This window comes from Eurypyga helias, unplaced genomic scaffold, assembly GCF_000690775.1.
Source record: "Eurypyga helias isolate BGI_N326 unplaced genomic scaffold, ASM69077v1 scaffold11366, whole genome shotgun sequence".
NCBI lineage: Eukaryota > Metazoa > Chordata > Aves > Eurypygiformes > Eurypygidae > Eurypyga > Eurypyga helias.
Genome location: NW_010256020.1, coordinates 1,520 through 21,502, shown reverse-complemented (window position 1 = coordinate 21,502; position 19,983 = coordinate 1,520). Strand labels below are relative to the sequence as shown.

General features: G+C 40.2%; 1 protein-coding gene across 1 annotated transcript; it reads right to left on the bottom strand.

Moving 5' to 3' along the window:
- Nucleotides 1-248: 248 nt before the first annotated feature.
- LOC104511057 (solute carrier family 2, facilitated glucose transporter member 9-like) lies at nucleotides 249-18,281 on the bottom strand (the record flags this gene model as incomplete). Its single annotated transcript, XM_010153514.1, has 4 exons — nucleotides 249-394; nucleotides 1,770-1,894; nucleotides 8,672-8,832; nucleotides 18,183-18,281. Coding segments are annotated over 4 exons (531 nt in total), but the record flags the coding sequence as incomplete, so codon positions are not given.
- Between the last annotated feature and the right edge of the window lie 1,702 nt (nucleotides 18,282-19,983).

The following is a 19,983-nucleotide window of genomic DNA, read 5'->3' as shown; positions in this document are numbered from 1 at the left end:
GAGAGGGGCAGAACCTGATATGCACACACACACAAGCCACTCAAGCCATAGAGTTGCTTGTCACATCTACCAAACTCAGTCACACATTCATGATTTTAAAAGGCATGGAAGAAACTTTTAAAGTGCTTCAAAACAAAAAGCCAATGTTTCTGTCTTCCACTTTCATAAGGAATCCAGTCAAAATACGAAAACATAACACTTTAGGCATGCTTATGTTCTTTCACAGAAAACACCTGTTAAATACTTACTTGCCCAAATATTTCTGGCAGCCCCAAAACTTGACCAGTGAAAACACCAATACAGATGAAAATCGCTGTGACTTGACCCAATGAACCACGGATTTCCTTAGGAGATATTTCACTCAAATACATGGGAAGGGCACTCAGAGAGATGCCTGCAAGGAAGCAAACAATCATATATGAAGTCAAATCACCCTTTCATTATGCCAGATATGAAATAAAGCTCTATTGAAAGGAGTCTGGGTGCCCTCAAGAGGAGCATAAAAACATGCAAAGAGCAATTATATCTATCAACAGATAATATGAACTATCTTCTCTGCATGTCTCATTACTCTTGTACCATGTAATAACCACGGGATCAATTATCTGTTACATATCTTGAGTGATGTGCATAGGCTGCCATTTGATGAGAAGCACCAAAGGTTACTCAGACATAAGAAGCACCAGGAGAACAGATTTTATGTTTTAAATTGCTCATTCCAAAGCAAGCAAAATCATGTTAGCAGTGGTGCAGGAGAGGAAAAAAAAAACCACAACAACCCAGCACATCAGGCAGAGAGAGCAGACACTGTCAGATTAAATATTTTTACAGTAAACTGTATGTCAGGTGTTCCTCTCAAACCATCTTATAGCTGCAATGAGCTCTTATTAGCAGGCATAAAATAAAGGCGAGAATGCTGCTCAAAGCCAGGAGAAAAACGCAAGACCCTGGTCAGTACAACACTGACAATATCTACACAGCTGCAGAAATTTGGTTCCTTGGTGGTAATCTGTGACAAAAATTAGCAGTCAACACCAAAATTACCCATAAACTTTGCATTGCAGGTGACAGGTACCTCCACTTGCAAACCACCATAGTTTGTGCTTACAAATAACATGACCAAACCTTGCCAGGAAGGGGGCTTAGTGATGCATAAGTCAAAGCACTTTCCATTGTTTAGAGTCAGTTAATTACACTGAGCGGGTAAAACCATCTTAATTCATCAAGTCTGCCTCCACATTACGCAAATATTTTTCACGATCTAGCGATCTGTGAAGTCGCTGAGAATCTCAGTGCTAGCTGCAAGTCCATTCTGATGCAGCAGTGCCTCCACAATCTACTTTTAAACCAGGAAGATCACATTGCTAAGAACAAGTGATGACGTACCAAACCTTCCACTTAAGCCTACTGGCATTAACGTGGGATCCAACAACTTCTAAACACAAAGTAGCAAGCAGCTTTAATAAACAGACTACAGTCTCCCAGCCAAAAGATTTTCATTGCATGAAGATAGATATGTCCTATGGGGGCTAGAGGGAAGGAAGAGGGAGGAACAACCAGGGTAGAAAACAGAGGCTAGTATCCCTTCCAGAAGATCTGTCTTCTCCAAATGGTAGATCTTCCGACCCTTTTCCTGCTGGTTTGCTCCATTGGAATCAGTGTGGTTAGTCCCTGAAATGCCTCTTCAGCATAAAGAAAGATCTAGCTGGCATACAAAGATTATGCACGGTACACACATTTCAGATATGTACAGCATGCTAAAAGCTTACCTGCATCCACACCCATTATAATGCGGCCCAGTATGAGCATTTCAAACGACCCCGCCAACAAGGAGAGGGACATCAACAATGCAGCTGTCACTGCAAACACATTATTGAGCAGCAAAGTACATTTCCTAAAAGAAAAAGGTGGTTTATGTAAGTACCAGCATCACAACAGTTACATTTAGTCATATTCAAAGCACACTAGGATATTATTCTTAAATATTCATAAATAAAACCAAGTGCGTAACAAACACTCCCTCTCATACGCTGCATAGAGTTCGAAAACACAACACTGTACCCAAATGGATACAGTTCTAAACCTATACCACAGCTTTAAAATAAAATACATCCTAGTTAACTAAAGAACTGTACTTCAAAGGCACAGCAATCCTATTCATCCTAAGAACCCAAGCGCCATGCCTGAGTCTCTGTGTATGAATATAAACAAGCACATTCTGGGTAAATGTATGTATGTAGAAACCAGAGAATATACTTCAAATAGCAATAAGCTGATATAACTATAGGCATTTTTATGCTACCTGTAGTTTTTGCCGTTTTGAGAACTTCCCAACACTGACATATTCATGTCATAATTTATCCTTAAACCCATGATATTAAAAATAGACATTGAGGAAAATTATATACTAGTTGTAGAGTTAAAAAAAAAAAAATTGGGTTCACAGTAGCGATAAAAATGAACCTCTTTCCAGAAATCGTTGAAATTAACCAAAACACTGATTTACATTTTTTTCTCCCAATTTTAAAATTATTTCATTCTACAGCAGTCAAATAAAACATGAAAAAATATTTCTTTCAAAGAAATGTTCTTTATGGAAAATTACTACTTTGTTGAAATAAAAAAAACCAAATAAAAGAAAATATATTTTAAAAATTTCAAATCATCTCAATTTCTCATTCATGCTATACCAACAGCTGTATTTCTTACAATTTTCATCTTATAGAACATTCTGCTCAAGTTTAAGGGACTTATTAATTCAACAGTGACTCCTAAGTCTCATAACTTCTATAAAAGGAAATACTTTAGAAAACAAGTGCTATGTAGGATTTCCTGGGCATATGACAGTGATATTCAAACACTGACATCCAAGGTCTCACTGAACACAAGTGACTAAAGATATAAGATCAGCAGCTCTGCTGCAATGATTCTCTATTGAAAGATGAAGTAGAAATGCAACACAGAACTCAGAAAAATCACTGTTACCTTATGCACATCTCTCCACAAATACAGATTTAAGTGGCTTTTTGCCAAATTACAGCCTGCAGGTGAATAGCTGAAGAAGCCATTATTGTCAGGATCAGCCGTGCGAGCAACTGAAACGTTTATCATGATTCCCAGGCAGACTTACAGCCAGGGTTAGCATATCTGTTGCAGATGTGGTGGCCTCTCAAGAAGATAGTTACTTTGCATTGCTTATGATCTAACACAAGACAAAACACGTAATTTTCACAATTACGTGGCAAGAGAATGATTGTACCCTATGTCTTCCATCACTGAGTCACGTCACTCAGTTATACGTGGTAAAGCAAGAGAGCTTTGTCTTTACTAGTCACATAATCAAACAACATTGTTTTGGTTTTAGAGGTACAACTCAATACTGAAGCCTCCAACCTCATTCATAACAACATAGGAAGGAAACAACTGATCTGAAAACAAATTTACCTGGACATAAACATCGCTGATTATGTTTACAAGGATTTTATTAACTTTGACAGTAAATGGCACAGGATGAGAATATACCAATATTATTAAAAGACTGAAGTGGTATTAAATCTGAAAGTATTCTCAATGGATTTTCAGTCTCTATATAACATAATTTCCATGCAAAGCAAGAAAACCAGAAAGGCTGTCTATGCTTTTCTTTTCCAAAGCAGGTAACAAACTGAGCCAGAAGTCTTCATTCTTCTTGTGCTCAACACATAGGTACCAGCAGGAAAACTTATACCCATTGGACCAGTCATTCAACTTGTTACAACAGATCAATATGTTTTTGAGAGGCAATATTTTTAATACTTGTATTTTAAATTACTTTTCTTGCTTTCTAGTGATTATTAAACATTGTTTGAATGAATAAAACTTTTGAAGATAAAATAATGAGATACAGCTCATTTAAAGTATGTGCTTATACGGCATAGCTGTCAAATGTGATGACCGTACCATTTGAAACAAATTTTTCAACTGGGTATAATTTGAGAGTGATAGAAATAATGCTGGAAATGACAAAAAAAGATGTTCATTCAGGTTAAACAAGTGCTATACATTCCGCTGAAGTTACTACTTTCTTCTTGGATCTAAATAAAACCTACATTTCTCTTTAGAAATACCTACCTACTTCTCTTTAGAAGTTGGCCAGAGACACGTATGCTATGCAGCAAAGAACAAAAAAGCAGACTAACCAAGATAAAACCAAATGATTTTGCCTTTCCCAGATTGAAGAAAAAAAAAAAAAAAAAGAAAAGAAATGAATATGCTGTTTAGAGTGTTACTATATAAAACATGTAAACTTTTGGTAATGAAAACACCGTGCTGGGTGTCTGTGGCAAGGTGTGGAAATGAAGAGGCTGCAGGTGGCTTCTGTAATGAGATGGAACAAGGGAGTGAAAAGGTCAGTGGAGAAGAAGGTGCCCCAGGACTGAGCAGGTACATCCCCAGGGGGACTGCGGCCCAAGGAGGACCCACGCTGGAGCACAAGAGAAGAGTGAGAAGTGGGAGAGGGAAATTGCTACTCACTAAGCCCAATGCCCTGCCCTGCTTTGCCTGTCCTCTCACTGGAGGGACTGAGTGTGACCTGTCATGGTACCAAGGGGAAGGAGAGGAGCCTGGAGTGATGTTCAGCCTGGGAAAGGGCAAGGAAATGTGCCCTAATGTTTGTCTTGTATCCCAACACCTCTTCAGTAATTAAATATTTATGCTAACTGGCAATAAATTAAGTTAAATTCTCCAAGCTGAGCCTGGTTTGCCCATGACAGGAACTAGTGTTTTCCCTTTCTTCAGTATGACCCATGAGACTTTCACCTCTGTTCCCCTTCTTTCAGTCCAGTCTCCCTGTCCCACTTGGGGGGTGGGGAGTGACAAACTACCGGGTGGGTGCTTGGCTGCCAGCTGGGGCCAAGCCACCACAAACATGAACAGTGGGAACAACTTCTCATCATAACTCCTAAGAAAAAAAATACAGCAAAAACCTCCAAACTTCCCATGAGGTGACATGATATTCAAAATAGGTGCAATCATAAAAAAACCCTATGCTTTCCTGGTCACATACGCCAAAACCGTATTACCTTAGCAGCAAGGCATATGAAAAAGAAGAAAATCAAAAATCCCCAACCAAACCACTGCTTGCATAGCTCTAACAGAAATGATATAAAGATACCACACTTCATAAAGCACTGCAACAGACGCTCGCCCTTGGGAAATCCAACCAATTTGTCAGATAACTGTGCTCACCACACTTACACAGTGTAAGCATGAGAACTTCGGCACTAAGCCACCATAAGAAAAGACACACTGATGTGTTGGCCAGCCTCATCATTTCTCTCACATCCCAGATCACAAATTGATCAAGTGATTGTCCAAAAGGTACATGAAACGTATCAAAGTATAGATATCATACGTAGTTCTCACATAGCACATTTCATTTTTCAGTCTTGCTGAGGGTTATAGCACACATCAATATCCCTATTTCTGTAACTGAGTAAACAGAGGAAGAGACAGTGAAGTGGACACAGCCTAAAGCTAACATGGAAAACAGTGCTAGTCCTGGGATGAGAGCCTGGACTGAAGTTCCAGTCCAGAGCTCCACACAGATCTGCTGCAGTTACTGCACTAAAAATACTAGAGTAGCATTCATCTAGACATGAAGACATTTGTTCCTTCCATTCAAATAACTCAGAATTTTCTCTAGTCAAAAGAAATAAGCATTTTGCATTCCAAAAGGAAGATGCTTTCAAAAACTTCTGACTGAGCACGGAGCATTTGTCCCAAGCAGCTACATCCTAAGACAAACATTAAGTTTTGTGTTTTAGTGCCAAAACCGGTTCTCTAAGTCGGACTATCCATACTGCTGCAGGAATGTAACTTCCCATCCTGTACACTCAGTGTGAAGTAGTCCTGAGATAATAGCCCTTTGCTCAGTGGAAATCAGTTTCTGTAAGTGTTCCAGCCGAGACAGACAGTTTTCACCCATCAGCTAGACACAAACAGAACTAAGCTTTAAGGATATTTTTCTGTCTTTTTCTTTTTTAGATATTTTGGATATTGAAAACACTTGAGAATTTCTTCCTCAGAATTGTCCTTGGCTTTTTGCAAAACCACATATGATTAATCTCTTTTGATTTTAAGGTTGTCATTTGCTCTCATGTTACAGGGTAGTTCCAGAGGCCAGAACAGAATCCTAGTGACTATGTGCCCTCTGCAGCTGCAATAACTTTAATTAGAGATTTGAATTAATAATATTTTTTTGTCTAAAACCCACAGCTAGGAAAATGAAAGAATTAAGGTTTCATCAAAAATGTATTGTTGTCTCAAAATTCAGTAATCAGAAAGAGTCTAGAAGCTCCACTCAGGAGCAAATATGATACCTTATACAAAAAGTATAATAAGGAAACCAGGTGTTTAAATAACAAGCTGTGTCTTCTTTAAACTAGATGTTTAAATAAAAGCCAGTAACAGATTGAATACTGGATCACCATTTCAACTACCGTAGATGACTTCAGAATAACAAAGCAGTAGCATTACTAAGATAATCCACGTAAATTCCCTTAATCGCTTCATACTCAAAACGGTTCACTGTGCTAGAAGGAAGGCCTTGTCCTTCTCCTACAAATGCCTCCTAGCAGTGGCCTAAGCAACCCCCTAAGCACCACTGGGTGTACATGATATGCAACAGCAGCCGCTCTTCAGTAGAAGAGAATATAAATTATGAGATGCCAAAACCACATTTGAACATGACACTTACGCTTATGTGGATGAATGCTCTCTGAAAAAATTACTCTACAACTCTCAAAGTAAGTAGGTCCTAGGAATCTGGTAATTTGAAAATTATGTTATTAACCTTACAGCAATATAATTCAAGAGTGCTCTTTTTAAAGTCCGACATCATTTCTAACTAATGCTTTTGATCCCCCCTAGTTCATTATTTTGGGTCAGTGTAAATGGAGTTCTACTTCATCATACATACAACCCTCCAAACTACGCTTGAACAATTTAATACTCAAGTATTTTATTTTTCTGTCAACATTTCATAATGCGTTCCTCTATTACCATACCGATACGTCGGTCTGGTTTCCTACACCAGATGAACCGACTGCAGTGTGAACAGCAAACTCAAGAACCGTACTTTGACAAGCAGCCTTTATCCAGTGTCCCCGAGAGACACAATCCTTTCCTATCTGTAATCAAGTACTTGTACACCCTATCTATGAGAGAGCTGTTTTCATAGTTGAACAGGGATAAACATAATAAACAGGGGCAGAGTCTGCAAGATTTAAAGCTCTGACCTGGAAATATGACCTGCTCCCATTAAAGTGGTATTCATATGACTGAGATCAGCCACCACTTTAACAAACCTGCACACAAAGCTGTTGAATTCATCCCCAAAAATTCAAGCTGTCTATGAACCCGTTTTTGACTTCACCTTTCGATAAATTAGACTCAGCGACAATTCTGGGAACTAATCTGTCTGAGTCAGGCATAGCTTAAGAAGTGTGTAAAAGCCAAACTGATGATTTGGCAGAAGAAATTGCAAACCTAAAAACAACCATGAGACTACAAAAAACATTTAAGAATTTAAAATCAAATGGTGAAGTGAAGGGACAGAATAAATTAATGAAGAATGGATAATAGACTTACTGACTTGCTGTAAGCATGAAATGGAAGAACCTGAAACATACACTTTGAGGTGAAAGATCAGATGTGGGAGAGTTGGAAGTACGACAAACAGGCCTAGGAGAGTACAATCTGAAGTGATGGAAATAGTCACAATGTAGAACAGAAAAGTAAGAACAGTGGAGGTGCATGCTTATGTTTAAGCCTCCATGATGACCTTCTGTGGTCCCTAACGGAGCAAAAATTATCAAATTATATAGAATTTACAATTAGGGAAAAGCCAAATGAGCAGCTAAAATGAATGCTATAATAGCTTTTTTTTTTTGCCCTTCTAAATATGGGCAAATTACAATTTACTTTTAAAATTACCTTTGGAAGACTGTATGAAACAAGTATTTGATAGAAATATCTAGTTAGTTCCTGCAGCAAAAATGCAAACACACACCAGCAAAAACACTCCTAAAATACTCATATTCTCTGTGATCAAGACTTGGTAAAATACTGCATTGCACAGAGCAGGGAAGGTGTCACCGAGCTCAGGGAGGACCAACCACGAACATCACCCTAATTTCATTCTTCAAACTGTATTTTTAGGTAACACAAGGAAGAAAAAAATCAAATTTTTATTACTGCATGACAACACATGTTGTTGAGAAGCAAATGAGACATTGATAACTTTGTATGTGTTCAGTAAGATACTCAGCAGACCCGTGAAACAAGAATCTGTAAGTCATTTGTGGTATCTTTCCTGTTTTATTGTATTTGCCTTTTGCCCTCTTGACAATTCAACCTCCTTGACAATTCAACCTGCTGCTTGTTCAGACAAAATGGCTTCTGTGACTCAAAGGATGCACAAGACCATCACAAATTAAGTAAGGTCAGAGAGAAAGGTACTAATTATACTCTTGGAAATTTGGAACTTTCAGAAATGAGCTTTCATAATTTGAAGATGTTTAAATTCACATTCTGGTGAAGAGGGTTTAAAAAAAAAAAAAAAAAGCAAAGCTTTCTAGAGACACTAAGTGAGAAACTGCTTTAGAAACTACAAGATTTCCAATACACTTACCGTCCAAAGAACTTCACAATCGGGGTAACAATAATGGCACCCACAAGGCCACCAATGGCAAAAATAGAAACAGTTATAGACCAGAGGAGAGTCAGTGTGCTATCATCCACTGAAAAGCCGTATCTTCTTTCCCATGTTTCATTGTAAAACCTCTTGATATACTGAAAGAAAATACGTAACAATACATGTAAAAAACACACTTTAAGAATAGAGCTGAAAGAAACAGAACAACAACAGAAAAAACCACCACACAGTAGCCTGCTTGCCGGGATCACCCTCGCTCTTCTATCTCCCTTTTCCAAAAAATGGGGCCTCACTTGTAGATGCAACTGCAATACAGACTTACAGAACCGGTCAAAGCATACATACGTTTAACTACATGCAAAACATAAATAAGGTAGGGAAAAAACTACAGGTAGACAGGGATGTCGAAGAGGCTTATAACACAGAAACTCCTATAAAGCAAGGGTGTTACCACTTAGGCTGGTGCTACATCATTTACAAGGGTTTCTTTTAGCCTTACTGTGTACCTATGTATAAACATTTCAGCCTGAACTGAGGTTAAGGACTCAGGTACAGAATGATAGAATGGTTGAGGTTGGAAAGACCTCTGGAAGCCATCATGTCCAAGACTCTGCTCAAGCACGGCCACCTAGAACAGCTTGCCCAGGACTGTGCCTGGAGTTTTTTGAATATCTGTAAAGAGGAAGGGTCCACAAAACCACACCACCCGCACTTGGCAAGGTACTGCACATCAGCTGAGCTCTGTTCACTGTGCACATACATGCTCTTAACCTCAGGCTGGTGGCATATCACATCCTAGTGTAATGGTTTTTTTGACAAGCCAATGAAAACTGCACTGCCTAGCATTAGCATCTTTAAAAGAAGAACACGCAGAATTTTTTAAATGCTAACTACCATCAATCAATGATCATTAAACGGTCTTATGTTAAGACTATATAGTTTTACTGCTTTTTAATGGATCTATAGTGCCAGTAACTTGGAACTAAGAAAGAAATGAAGAAAAGGCAGCTCCAGCAGCAGGTGGAGGTGAAAATGTCTTGAAGAAGTTGGTGAATTGGCAGAAATGCTAAGGTAACAAAGAAGGGAGTTACAACTCATTCCTGCCAGATGGCAACATGACAGATATCAAGAGAAGAGTTTGGCTTGTCTTACAGGACACAGCACCAAAAGCCATATGTTCACAGGTTTGGGGGTATCTGTTCACACGTAACTTAGGAAATTCCCTGGAAAATTTTAAAAGATGCTTTTAAAGTTATAGAAGTAGGAATCCTTTTGGCAAAACCCTACACTGCACTCACCATGAAACAGCATTTATCACCTCTATTTTGTATTTCAATCCTAGAAAACAGATCTCGGATTTGCCTAAAACTAAATGCCTTTCACTAGCCTATTTTTTTCCAAAGGGCTAGTACAGTAAAAGTGAGTAATCCTACAAATTCTTTAGCCTAAAAAAAACCCGCAAAAAACCAAAAAAACCCACAACAAAAAAACCCACCAACCAAACAAAAAACAACCAACCAAACCAACAACAAAAAAACCCACAACCAACCCACAGTGTGAATTGAAAACAATTAGCATTCATGTATTGAGGGATTTAGCCTAAAAAAAACCCGCAAAAAACCAAAAAAACCCACAACAAAAAAACCCACCAACCAAACAAAAAACAACCAACCAAACCAAACCAACAACAAAAAAAACCACAACCAACCCACAGTGAAAACAATTAGCATTCATGGATTGAGGGAAGAAGGGAGGCTGAGTCCACTTTTGCATTGACACTGTCACATCTGGCAGCCATACCAAATCAAGGACCTACGAAGCCAAGCAATGAAAGATAACACATCCCAAAGAATTTACAGCCAAGACAACTGTTAGGGGAAGGAGGCAAGAGCTGACAGCTGTTGTTTTGGTATTGATAGGGGAGAAAAAAGCCCACAGTATCAGTCAAAAAGAGCTTGTTTTCTGACACTGTTAAAATTAAGAATCCCAAATAACTTTTGTAAGTATGTGTGCTAGTTTTACTTGGGACAGAGTTAACTTTCTTCACAGTAGCTAGTATAAGGCTGTGTTCTGGATTTGTGCTGAGAAAAATATTTATAACACTGAGCCAGTGGCTGTATGGTACTTAGTTGCTGGCAGGAATTAAACCACAACAGTATGTTACAGCTTCTCTTCCCTTCAAATTTATGTAAGGTGCTTTTTGAATGAAGTTCAGGCTTCTAAACAAGGCAAGCAATTTATCTTCAGTAATGAAAGATGTACCACACATGAAATCAGACACCTAAGATCTATTTGGCAGACAAGCTGGTTCTCTTAGAAATGAAAGCCTGAGACTTATCTTCCAACTCCTCAACTATCCTGAGACCTCCACTTTTCTCCCATTGCAGCTTAATTTCCTTAAGAGCCTTCTATAAGGGCCCTTCCAGGCTGTATTTTGAAAGTCCAAGTGCCTCCTGAATCTCTGAACTGCAACAGATGCCAGAGTCACAGTTCTCCTTTGCAAAAGCCATAGCAACTCTTCACATTTTCACCTTTCTAGTCCATTTTCCGCTAGTTTGCTGGGTACAAATAACTAATTCTTATATATGTTCCAAGTTTCCCCCAAAAAACTACTGTTTCGTAAAGTCACATTAACCATCTCAATGTCTCTGTTACATAGGCTATTTAAAAATAAGTTGAATTGTGATATGCAGCCTGTATTTTAAGATATTTTCTCATTCTTAAATAAATGTTAAGATATTTTGACAATAGAAAACAAATCATCACTAATTTTATTCTGTATCTCTACTGACATTTCAACTTCTCTAATACAACCCCTGTAAAGAAGGTTTCAGTGTGGGACCTCCCCAGACTTTTCCAATCCAAAACATTATTTCATGCTTTTTATTCTGTCCTTGTATTTTCTAAACACATTTTCTCAGCTTCATCTATCAGCCTTACATCCCCAAGACCTGTGGCTGGAGGTTTTTTGTGCCTGCTCTAAGTACCCATCTCCAGGAGCAGTTCAATTTTTTTAGACTTCAATGTGCCAGTTTATATTCTCTTCCTGCTTTCCTCATGTGAGCACAACTGCAGGTTTTTGAAGGATACCTTCTAACAACTTCCATTCCCAGATGTTTAATTATACCAAAGTTTCTTCATCTTTCTAAAAGGTAAATGAGCCCAGTATGACATTTTTACAGAGTATCTGTGTTGCCTGGAGAGACAACACCTATTTACTTTCTTTTTAGTCAAGCTTCCTCATTTTTGTGCTGTTCCCACCTCAAAATCAAGCAAGGCTCCAATGCCACCATGGTGTCTGATGCTCTGGCAACGATGCAGTACCAGGCAGTCACTACTGCAGGCAGGCAGAGCACTCTGTGTAAAGCTCTCACCCCTTCTGTGTCACCGCTCCCCAACAAGCTCTACAGTATCACAAAGTGTAATCTCGGCACTTTTCTGCAGTTTCTTCTCAAATTTCCTCCAGCATGCCATAAGTAATAAATTATCCTGGCACAGCATCAATACGATAAGTCTAACGCCATATTATCCCTGGCCAAAGTAGGGATTTAAAATTTAAGTATTCCAGCCTTAAACACATAGACTATTCCATCTGAGGACTTTATTTAGTTTGAAACACCATCTCTCCACCTGCAAAGTATCTAAAAATGTGGAGGTAGAACGTACCACTTACTGTCTACCTTCTATCAAGTGGTGTTCCCTGGAGTTCAGTACTGGGGTCAGTTCTGTTTAATATCTTTGTCAGTGACCTGGTCAAGGGGATCGAGTGCACCCTCAGTAATTTGCAGACAACACCAAGCTGGGTGGGAGTGTTGATCTGCCTGAGGGTTAGAAGGCTCTACAGAGGGATCTAGAGAGGCTGGATTGATGGGCTGAGGCCAATTGTATGAGGGTCAACAAGGCCGAGTGCTGGGTCCTGCACTTGGACCACAACAACTCAACACAACACTACAGGCTTGGGGACGAGTGGCTGGAAAGCTGCCTGGTGGAAAAGGACCAGGGGGTGTTGGTCAACAGCCAGCTAAATACAAGTCAGCATGTGCCCAGGTGGCCAGGGCAGACAATAGCATCCTGGTCTGCATCAGGAACAGTGTGGCCAGCTGACCGGGTGGTGGTGGTCAACAGCTGCCTGAATATGAGCCAGTAGTATGCCCAGGTGGCCAAGGCGGCCAACAGCACTCTGGCCTGCATCATGGGCAGTGTGGCCAGCAGGACCAGGGCAGTGATAGTCCCCCTGTACTGGGCACTGGTGAGGCCACACCTTGAGTCCTGTGCTCAGTTCTGGTCCTTTCACTAGAAGAGAGACATGGATGTGCTGGAGCATGCCCAGAGAAGGGCGGTGGAGCTGGGTCACAAGTGCTGTGAGGAGTGGCTGAGGGAACTGGAGTTGTTCAGCCTGGAGAAGAGGAGGCTCAGGGGAGACCTTATCATACTCTACAGGTACCTGAAAGGAGGCTGTAGGGAGGTGGGTGTTGGTCTCTTCACCTAAGTGATGAGTGATAGAAGCAGAAGAAATTACCTCAAGTTGCCCCAGGAGAGGTTTAGACTGGATGTTAGCAAACATTTCTTCACAGAAAGGGTTGTCAGACATTGGAAAAGACTGCCCAGGCAAGTGGTTGAGTCACCATCCCTGAAGATATTTAAGAGACTGTGGAAGAGGTGCTTCGGGACGTGGTTTAATGGTGGACTTGGCACTGTTAGGTTAATGGTTGGACTTGACAATATTAAAGGTCTTTTCCAACCTAAAAGATTCTATGATTCTAAATTTCTAGTATGTGCCCTAAATTAAAGGGGAACAGAGGTACTTCTTTCATCCTATCTTGCATGTTTCTATACAAGCAAAGAGAAAAAAAAGTAAATGTAGTGCCTTGGTCCATTTAGAAGATCTCACAGTAAACTTCCAAATGAATCTGCCATTAAATCAAATAATAAATCTTATCTCTAACACTAATGCTCAGATTATATTTAGATTCAGATATCTTTTCTTTATTTGAAGTTCATTTCTGAGAGTAATGAATACTTAGAGAAAACATTTTTAGAAAAATATTAGCATTTCTTGCTAATGATAATGACTAAAAATAGTATGCAAATTATTCTCCCCTTGTGTTATGACTAATTTCTCAGCATAGCTTTGTTATTTGCAAGGAGATATCAAATAATTGCAAATATCCAAGGAAAGAAAGTACAAACTAAATGCTCAATAGTAACACACGAACGTTCACATACAGGTGAACATAACACATACAGGTTTTAAGGAGTTACACATGAAACAAAACAAATCTGATCCAAGAGATCCACTGGGTTTGAATCCATTGAATTCCGTGGAAAGGCTCCTTTGAGTTTTTAATCAGTTGTCTGAACAATGCTAATGGCATAAATGTGTGTACAAAAATTTTAACCCCTAACCAAAGCCTATAAGGTATGGTAGCTGACTGATACCAGTATCTTGTATTCTGCTGCGTCAGTTCATTAAGGTATTAGTGCTTGGGTGGGAAATAGAAGGGGAATAAGGGATATAAATATAATGTATTATTTATATATAAGGGAAGTATTTTCTTTGTCTCTTTACCTTTAAATAACTTACATCAAGGCAATAGATGAGCTGGTCTTTAGAGAAGAAATACTACCTTACTCGTAGTGGTGAGAGTCACACACACACTGACAACTGCTAAATAGTCTTGATTTCCCTGTATCAGCTCTAAAAGGCACACAGAGCTGTAGCTGCCCTCAGGAAGGGGGCAAGCACTGCGTAGCAGTAAGCAGCAGAGACTTTGCTTCCTGCACAAAACATTTCATTGTTCTACAGACTTTGTCCACAACCGGACCATGGAATGAATTGTAGAAATTCAGCTCACAAAAAGACAGCTTTAACTTGTATTCAATTAAAGCATTTGTCTTCCTACTGCCAAATGCTCCCACACATTTTTAATAAATTCTAGTAATTCTCTGGACAAGCCCATGGAGGCTCCTAATTCCAGGTTCCTCATGTGGTCAAGTGCTGTGTGCAGAGTGAAGCACAGCTGCAATGAGCTACTGCCCTTTCCCATGGAAAGGCAAGGGATTAAGTGGGAAGCAACCTCTGCTCCGAGCAGAGCTGGTGCAGTTTATTGTCCTCTTGCAACAGAAAGGAAGTTGGATTGACTCTACCTTATGAGATGACGTGTAGTAAAGTTCACTGGTGAGAACTGCAGGGGTGGTACCCTGCAGTTTGATGAGCTGGCACAACTTTCGGCACCGAAATATACACAAGAATTTGCAAACAGTTCTTCAATGTTGCTGTGCTGGTTTGGGCTGGGGTAGTTAATTTTCATCACAGAAGCTGGTATGGGGCTGTGTTTTGGATTTGTGCTGAAAACACAGGGGTGGGTCTTTTTTACTGCTGAGCAGTGCTTACACAGAGTCAAGGCCTTTTTTACCTCTGACCCCACCCCCACCAGTGAGTGGGCTGGGGGCGCACAAGAAGTTGGGAAGGAACACTGCCAGGAAAGCTGACCACAACTGACCAAGGGGATATTCCATACCCTATGATGTCATGCTCAGCATATAAAGCTAGGGAAGAAAGAAGGGGGAGATGTTTGGAGTGGTGGAGTTTGTCTTCCTAAATAACCATTGCATGTGGTGAAGCCCTGCTTTTCTGGAAGTGGCTGAACACCTGTCTGCCCATGGGAAGCAGTGAATTAATTCCTTGCTTTGCTTGTGCACACGGCTTCTGCTTTACCTGTTAAACTGTCTTTATCTCAACACATAAGTTTTCTCACCTTTACTCTTCAGCTTCTCTCTCCCATCCCACTGTGGGGGGAATGAGGGGCAGCTGTGTGGTACTTAGTTACTGTCTGGAGTTAAACCATGACAGTCTTTTTTGGTGCACAACGCAGGGCTTGAAGAGTTCGAGATAATGACAGATTTGATTGGAATGTGCTATATTGAATTTATAGCTGTTATTATGGTTCAGTTATTAACAGGCAGGTTTCTGTGCTTGCTTGCCTTACTCTATATTAGAGTTTAGTGCTCGTTAGTGGCTGCTTTTTGCTTTTGCTGCTTGCTGTACTACTTACCATTTTACTCCACTGTGACTGGGAATATTTTGATAACAGTAATGGCCATGTGTCTGGTCTTAAATTAACTTCCTCACCACAGCTCAATCATCATGCTGATCTGTTCAGGTCCAAAATCGTGGAAACATCCCATGTTTTAGTCAACAGTCATTATCAAGCATTTTTTCAACACCTATCAAAGCATCACACATTCCTTCTCTAAGGTTGGAAGACTTCAGACATCAAAAGGAATTATACTGAAGTAAATAGGGGCAGAAGATATCCAACATCCTACAGAGATGATCATACAGTGCAGGCTGTAAGCTGAACATCACCAGAAGAGTTATTTGGCCTACCCAGTTTATAAATGAAAATCAGCTTATAGATTTTAGGAGCTACTGCATTCCCAAGATACCTTCTTATGAGAGTGCTATTTATCTCCCTATTGGTTTTCCTCAGTCACCTCACATCAGTATTCCCAAAGGGTCACCTTGCAGCAGACTGATTTGGTGAGATTGGGGGAAAACATACGGGGCCCAGGTTCCTTTTCTTGTGCTGCAAGAAGGACAGCTTTGGTATGGCATGCTGTGAGTTGTGGATAGCTATGAGCAGACCCAAAAACTCTTCCCTTCAGCCTGGTCACTGCAGTTCAGGGAACAGGGACAGGAAGATGGCCTCTCCTTGGCAAATAGAAGACACAGATCAATCCTAGGGCTAGAGAGAGGACCCCTGGTATTTTGTTATTGAACTACACAGCTATATATTCCTTGCTGGTAGGACTACTCCTTAGCCCTAGATAATGTATAGCTATGAAGTTCTCAATAAACACTAAAATACCATGCTGGACAAAGACAGACTTCACACATACCTGTCAACAGCGTGACTAAAATCAGCAACAGCATGGTGCTTACTTTCAGTCCAAAAGCAACAGTCAAGATGCCAAGAAAAATTGGACAATCCTGGAAGTGTTACTAACCATGACACCTTGAATTTAACATTCATCATGGTATGGTTGCACCTGCAACCTCCCCACCTGGTCTGGGGGTCTGGTCACTACTATCATATGGTTCAAACCTAAGTGTCTGAGAGCTGCCAAACAACACATCCTATCATCCTTTCTTTCCTTTACTCCTGTAGAAAGTTAACAGGAGAGCCCTGATTACCGGGACAGCCCATTATTTAAACAGTGCTTTAAAATTTAGCAATTGGATCATTCTCACTGCTCTGCTGACAGTACCCAGGCAGTGCAGGAAGGATGTCTACCATCAGGACAATCAACACCATTGCTCACAGTTCTGCTGATTTCTTCTAAGCCATGTTCACCTTGAACTCATCTGAAGGCAAAGTGATGCCTAGACATGTCATGATGGAATAAATAACCAGTTTTTCCAACCCTGTGCTAATGGTGCAAAACGTACCAGGAACTTCCCAGAAGTTACACAAAGGGTACAATCAAAACTTCCTACAGGGTTAGTCTTTTCCTAAACCTCTGGGTTGTCAGTTTATCAAATAAAATACACATATGAAACCTAAATTAAAAAAAAAAAACCCTTTCATTATTTGCATAAGTATTGCATCCATCTTTAATATGGCCAACCTTTAGGTGGAAATCTAACTACATGTTTTAATATTTTCATAAAAGAAGGAGTTTGGCTTTGGAAAGGAACTATTTTGAAATAGAATTTCAACAGCTTGTTCCCAAAATGTACTAGCTAGTTTTTGAAACAGCATTGCTTGCGAATCCAATGAACTCCTTATTGCTGTGCTTGACTGAATTAAGCAGATCTCTAGACAACCAGTATAAAAACAAGATGTTCAGATTTCCATTTATGATAGGGGAATTTCATTAAAATATCAGTCAAGTATTGTACTCTGATTTCATAGTACTCTATTCATCAAATCTATTCCATATGTTGCAGCCAACAGAAGGTCAACACAGTGGTTTTGAATTCAGAACCAAACAAGACATCACCAGAAAATGCAGAGGAGGCCCATTATTTAAGAGAAAGCCAAAGGCATTATTTATAATATCAGCACTGTGAGAATGAAGCGTTGTGCAACCCTCCAGAATTGAACGATGTGAACAGAAGTTGCTGAACATGTGCACTGAACTACCAAACACTCACTAAAAAAACAGACTATTAAAAATACTTTATCACGCAACAGTGTGCAAGAAGACTTAATATTAGCCTGGGGTTGGGGAGAATGAGAAGCAAACCATGTGCACCCACTCACCTCAACATCAGCATCTAGTTTCCTAACAGCTACTGAATTTATGTAGAAACCTCTTAGACAGCAGAAAGCAGCGTTCAGGCAAAGGTAACTTACTTTACAAAGTTTAACCTCTTCTACTACATGAGGAGGATTATAATAGCAGGATGGTGAGGAGTGCACAATAGCTGGATAGGACTGCCCTCTACTGATACTAAATTAGAGTTTTGTCAGTCACTTACCACTGCAGGAGCGTTCACCACTGAGAGATTGTAACCATAAAGAAAAGACGACCCAAAAGCACCAGTTAAAGAGGCTACGATAAGACTCCCAGACCAATTCTGAAAAACAAAGAAAAGATGTAGCCATTGTTAGTATACTTTAAATTCATGTACCTCAGCTTTTAAACACTCCTTACGCTATGCTGCGTAGCTCCTGCAGGCAGATCTTCTTGATGCAGAATAGTGGCCTGAAAGACTTTCATTTGCTGCAATCCAAGGAACAGTAAATTTGAAGTGACAGCATATCAGTTAATGTTTACTGAGGCATAAGTGAACTTCTTTCATCCTCAGATTTTTGCTGCCCCCACACCAAAAAGTAAAATGCTGGAGAAGCATACTCTCAGCAAAGAGAACTGTCGGCAACATTCCATTAATGCAAATGAGTAAGGAGCAGTGTATATTTGATACAACAAGTCTGTGGGTAGACCTGACTTAGGTGAAAGCCTGGGAGACGGTGTGCTCCCCCCTCCCACGAGTGTAAGGATTAGTGAAACTGTGACCCCAAAAGATAAATTCATGTCTACACATTGTTTTGTAACCCAAATGCAAGTTTCCAACAGTAATTTGCTGCCTTGCACACACTGTGGTGGAGACACCATTTGCCCTTTTCCCCAGCGACACACCTGTAACTCTCCCTTCTCAGCTCTCCTCCCTCCATCCCTTTCACTCTGTTTTTAGCCCACCTCTAATTCCACATCAGCTGTTGAATAAAAGGTAGAACTACTTAGATAATGGATTTTCAGTCAGTTGATTGAAAGATTTCTGCATATCAGGGTCCTTTCCACCTTCCCAGCATCATCTTCTGCCACTCAGCTCTCCTGACGGATTACAGCAAGCGACAGAAGCGACCACTGCCATTCCCAAGAGACTTCAAGCTAGTGTTTTGGTGGTTGGTCAGTTGTGAGCATCGTTTTGTAGGTCATGGAAGAAGACTCACCTTTCTTGACTTCAGAATAAGTTAAAGTGGATGGCTTTTTAAGGTGTTTTGAAGTAAAAAAACAACAAACCAACCAACCAATCCTTCCCCCAAGAAGAATTTCAGGCACAGCTCAGTTACTTTATGCCTGGTCTCATCACTCTCCAAAGCCTCAATCCTTTCAAAAGGAGAAAGAACTGCTTAAGCAGGCCTAATAAACTCAGCTTCAGTTATATCACTCATAGCAGACACCACAGGTTAATGGGTCAACACATTCTGTCAACTGCACAAGGCAGTATGTTTGCTTTGGAAATGAAGATTCGGAGGACGAACTAGATTTGTGTAGCCAGCACATGGCACAGCAGTAGCGACGAAGCACCGGAACAAGCTCTGCTAGCCTTAGGAGCGGCATGGCTAGGCAAGCGTACACCCCATGGTTGTTAGCACGTGCCAGAGCTCATGTTTCCATGGTGTCATCGCAGACTCACTTTGATGCCCGAAGAAGGGATGCAATACTCAGGTGCCAGGGCAGTGACCGTGGTGTACAGCTCAGCACGTGTGGGGTCTGCCACTGCCCGTAGCTGCCAATCCTAAGGGCTCAAAACACACCCTGTGGGACAGCTAAGCATTTTTAACTTCTTCCACATGATGTGGGAACTTCTTAAGAGATTACACAGTTCATTAACTAGCCTGTTTTCAGTCATGTCAGGAGGAAGTGTACGGGGGGAAAAAAAGCCCCATGTAAGAAATATATCCCATTGAGTTCATTACATAAGCCAAATGCAGTTTCTTATTATTAGCCAGCTTCTTAAAATGAACCTCATACACATACACACACACACAAAA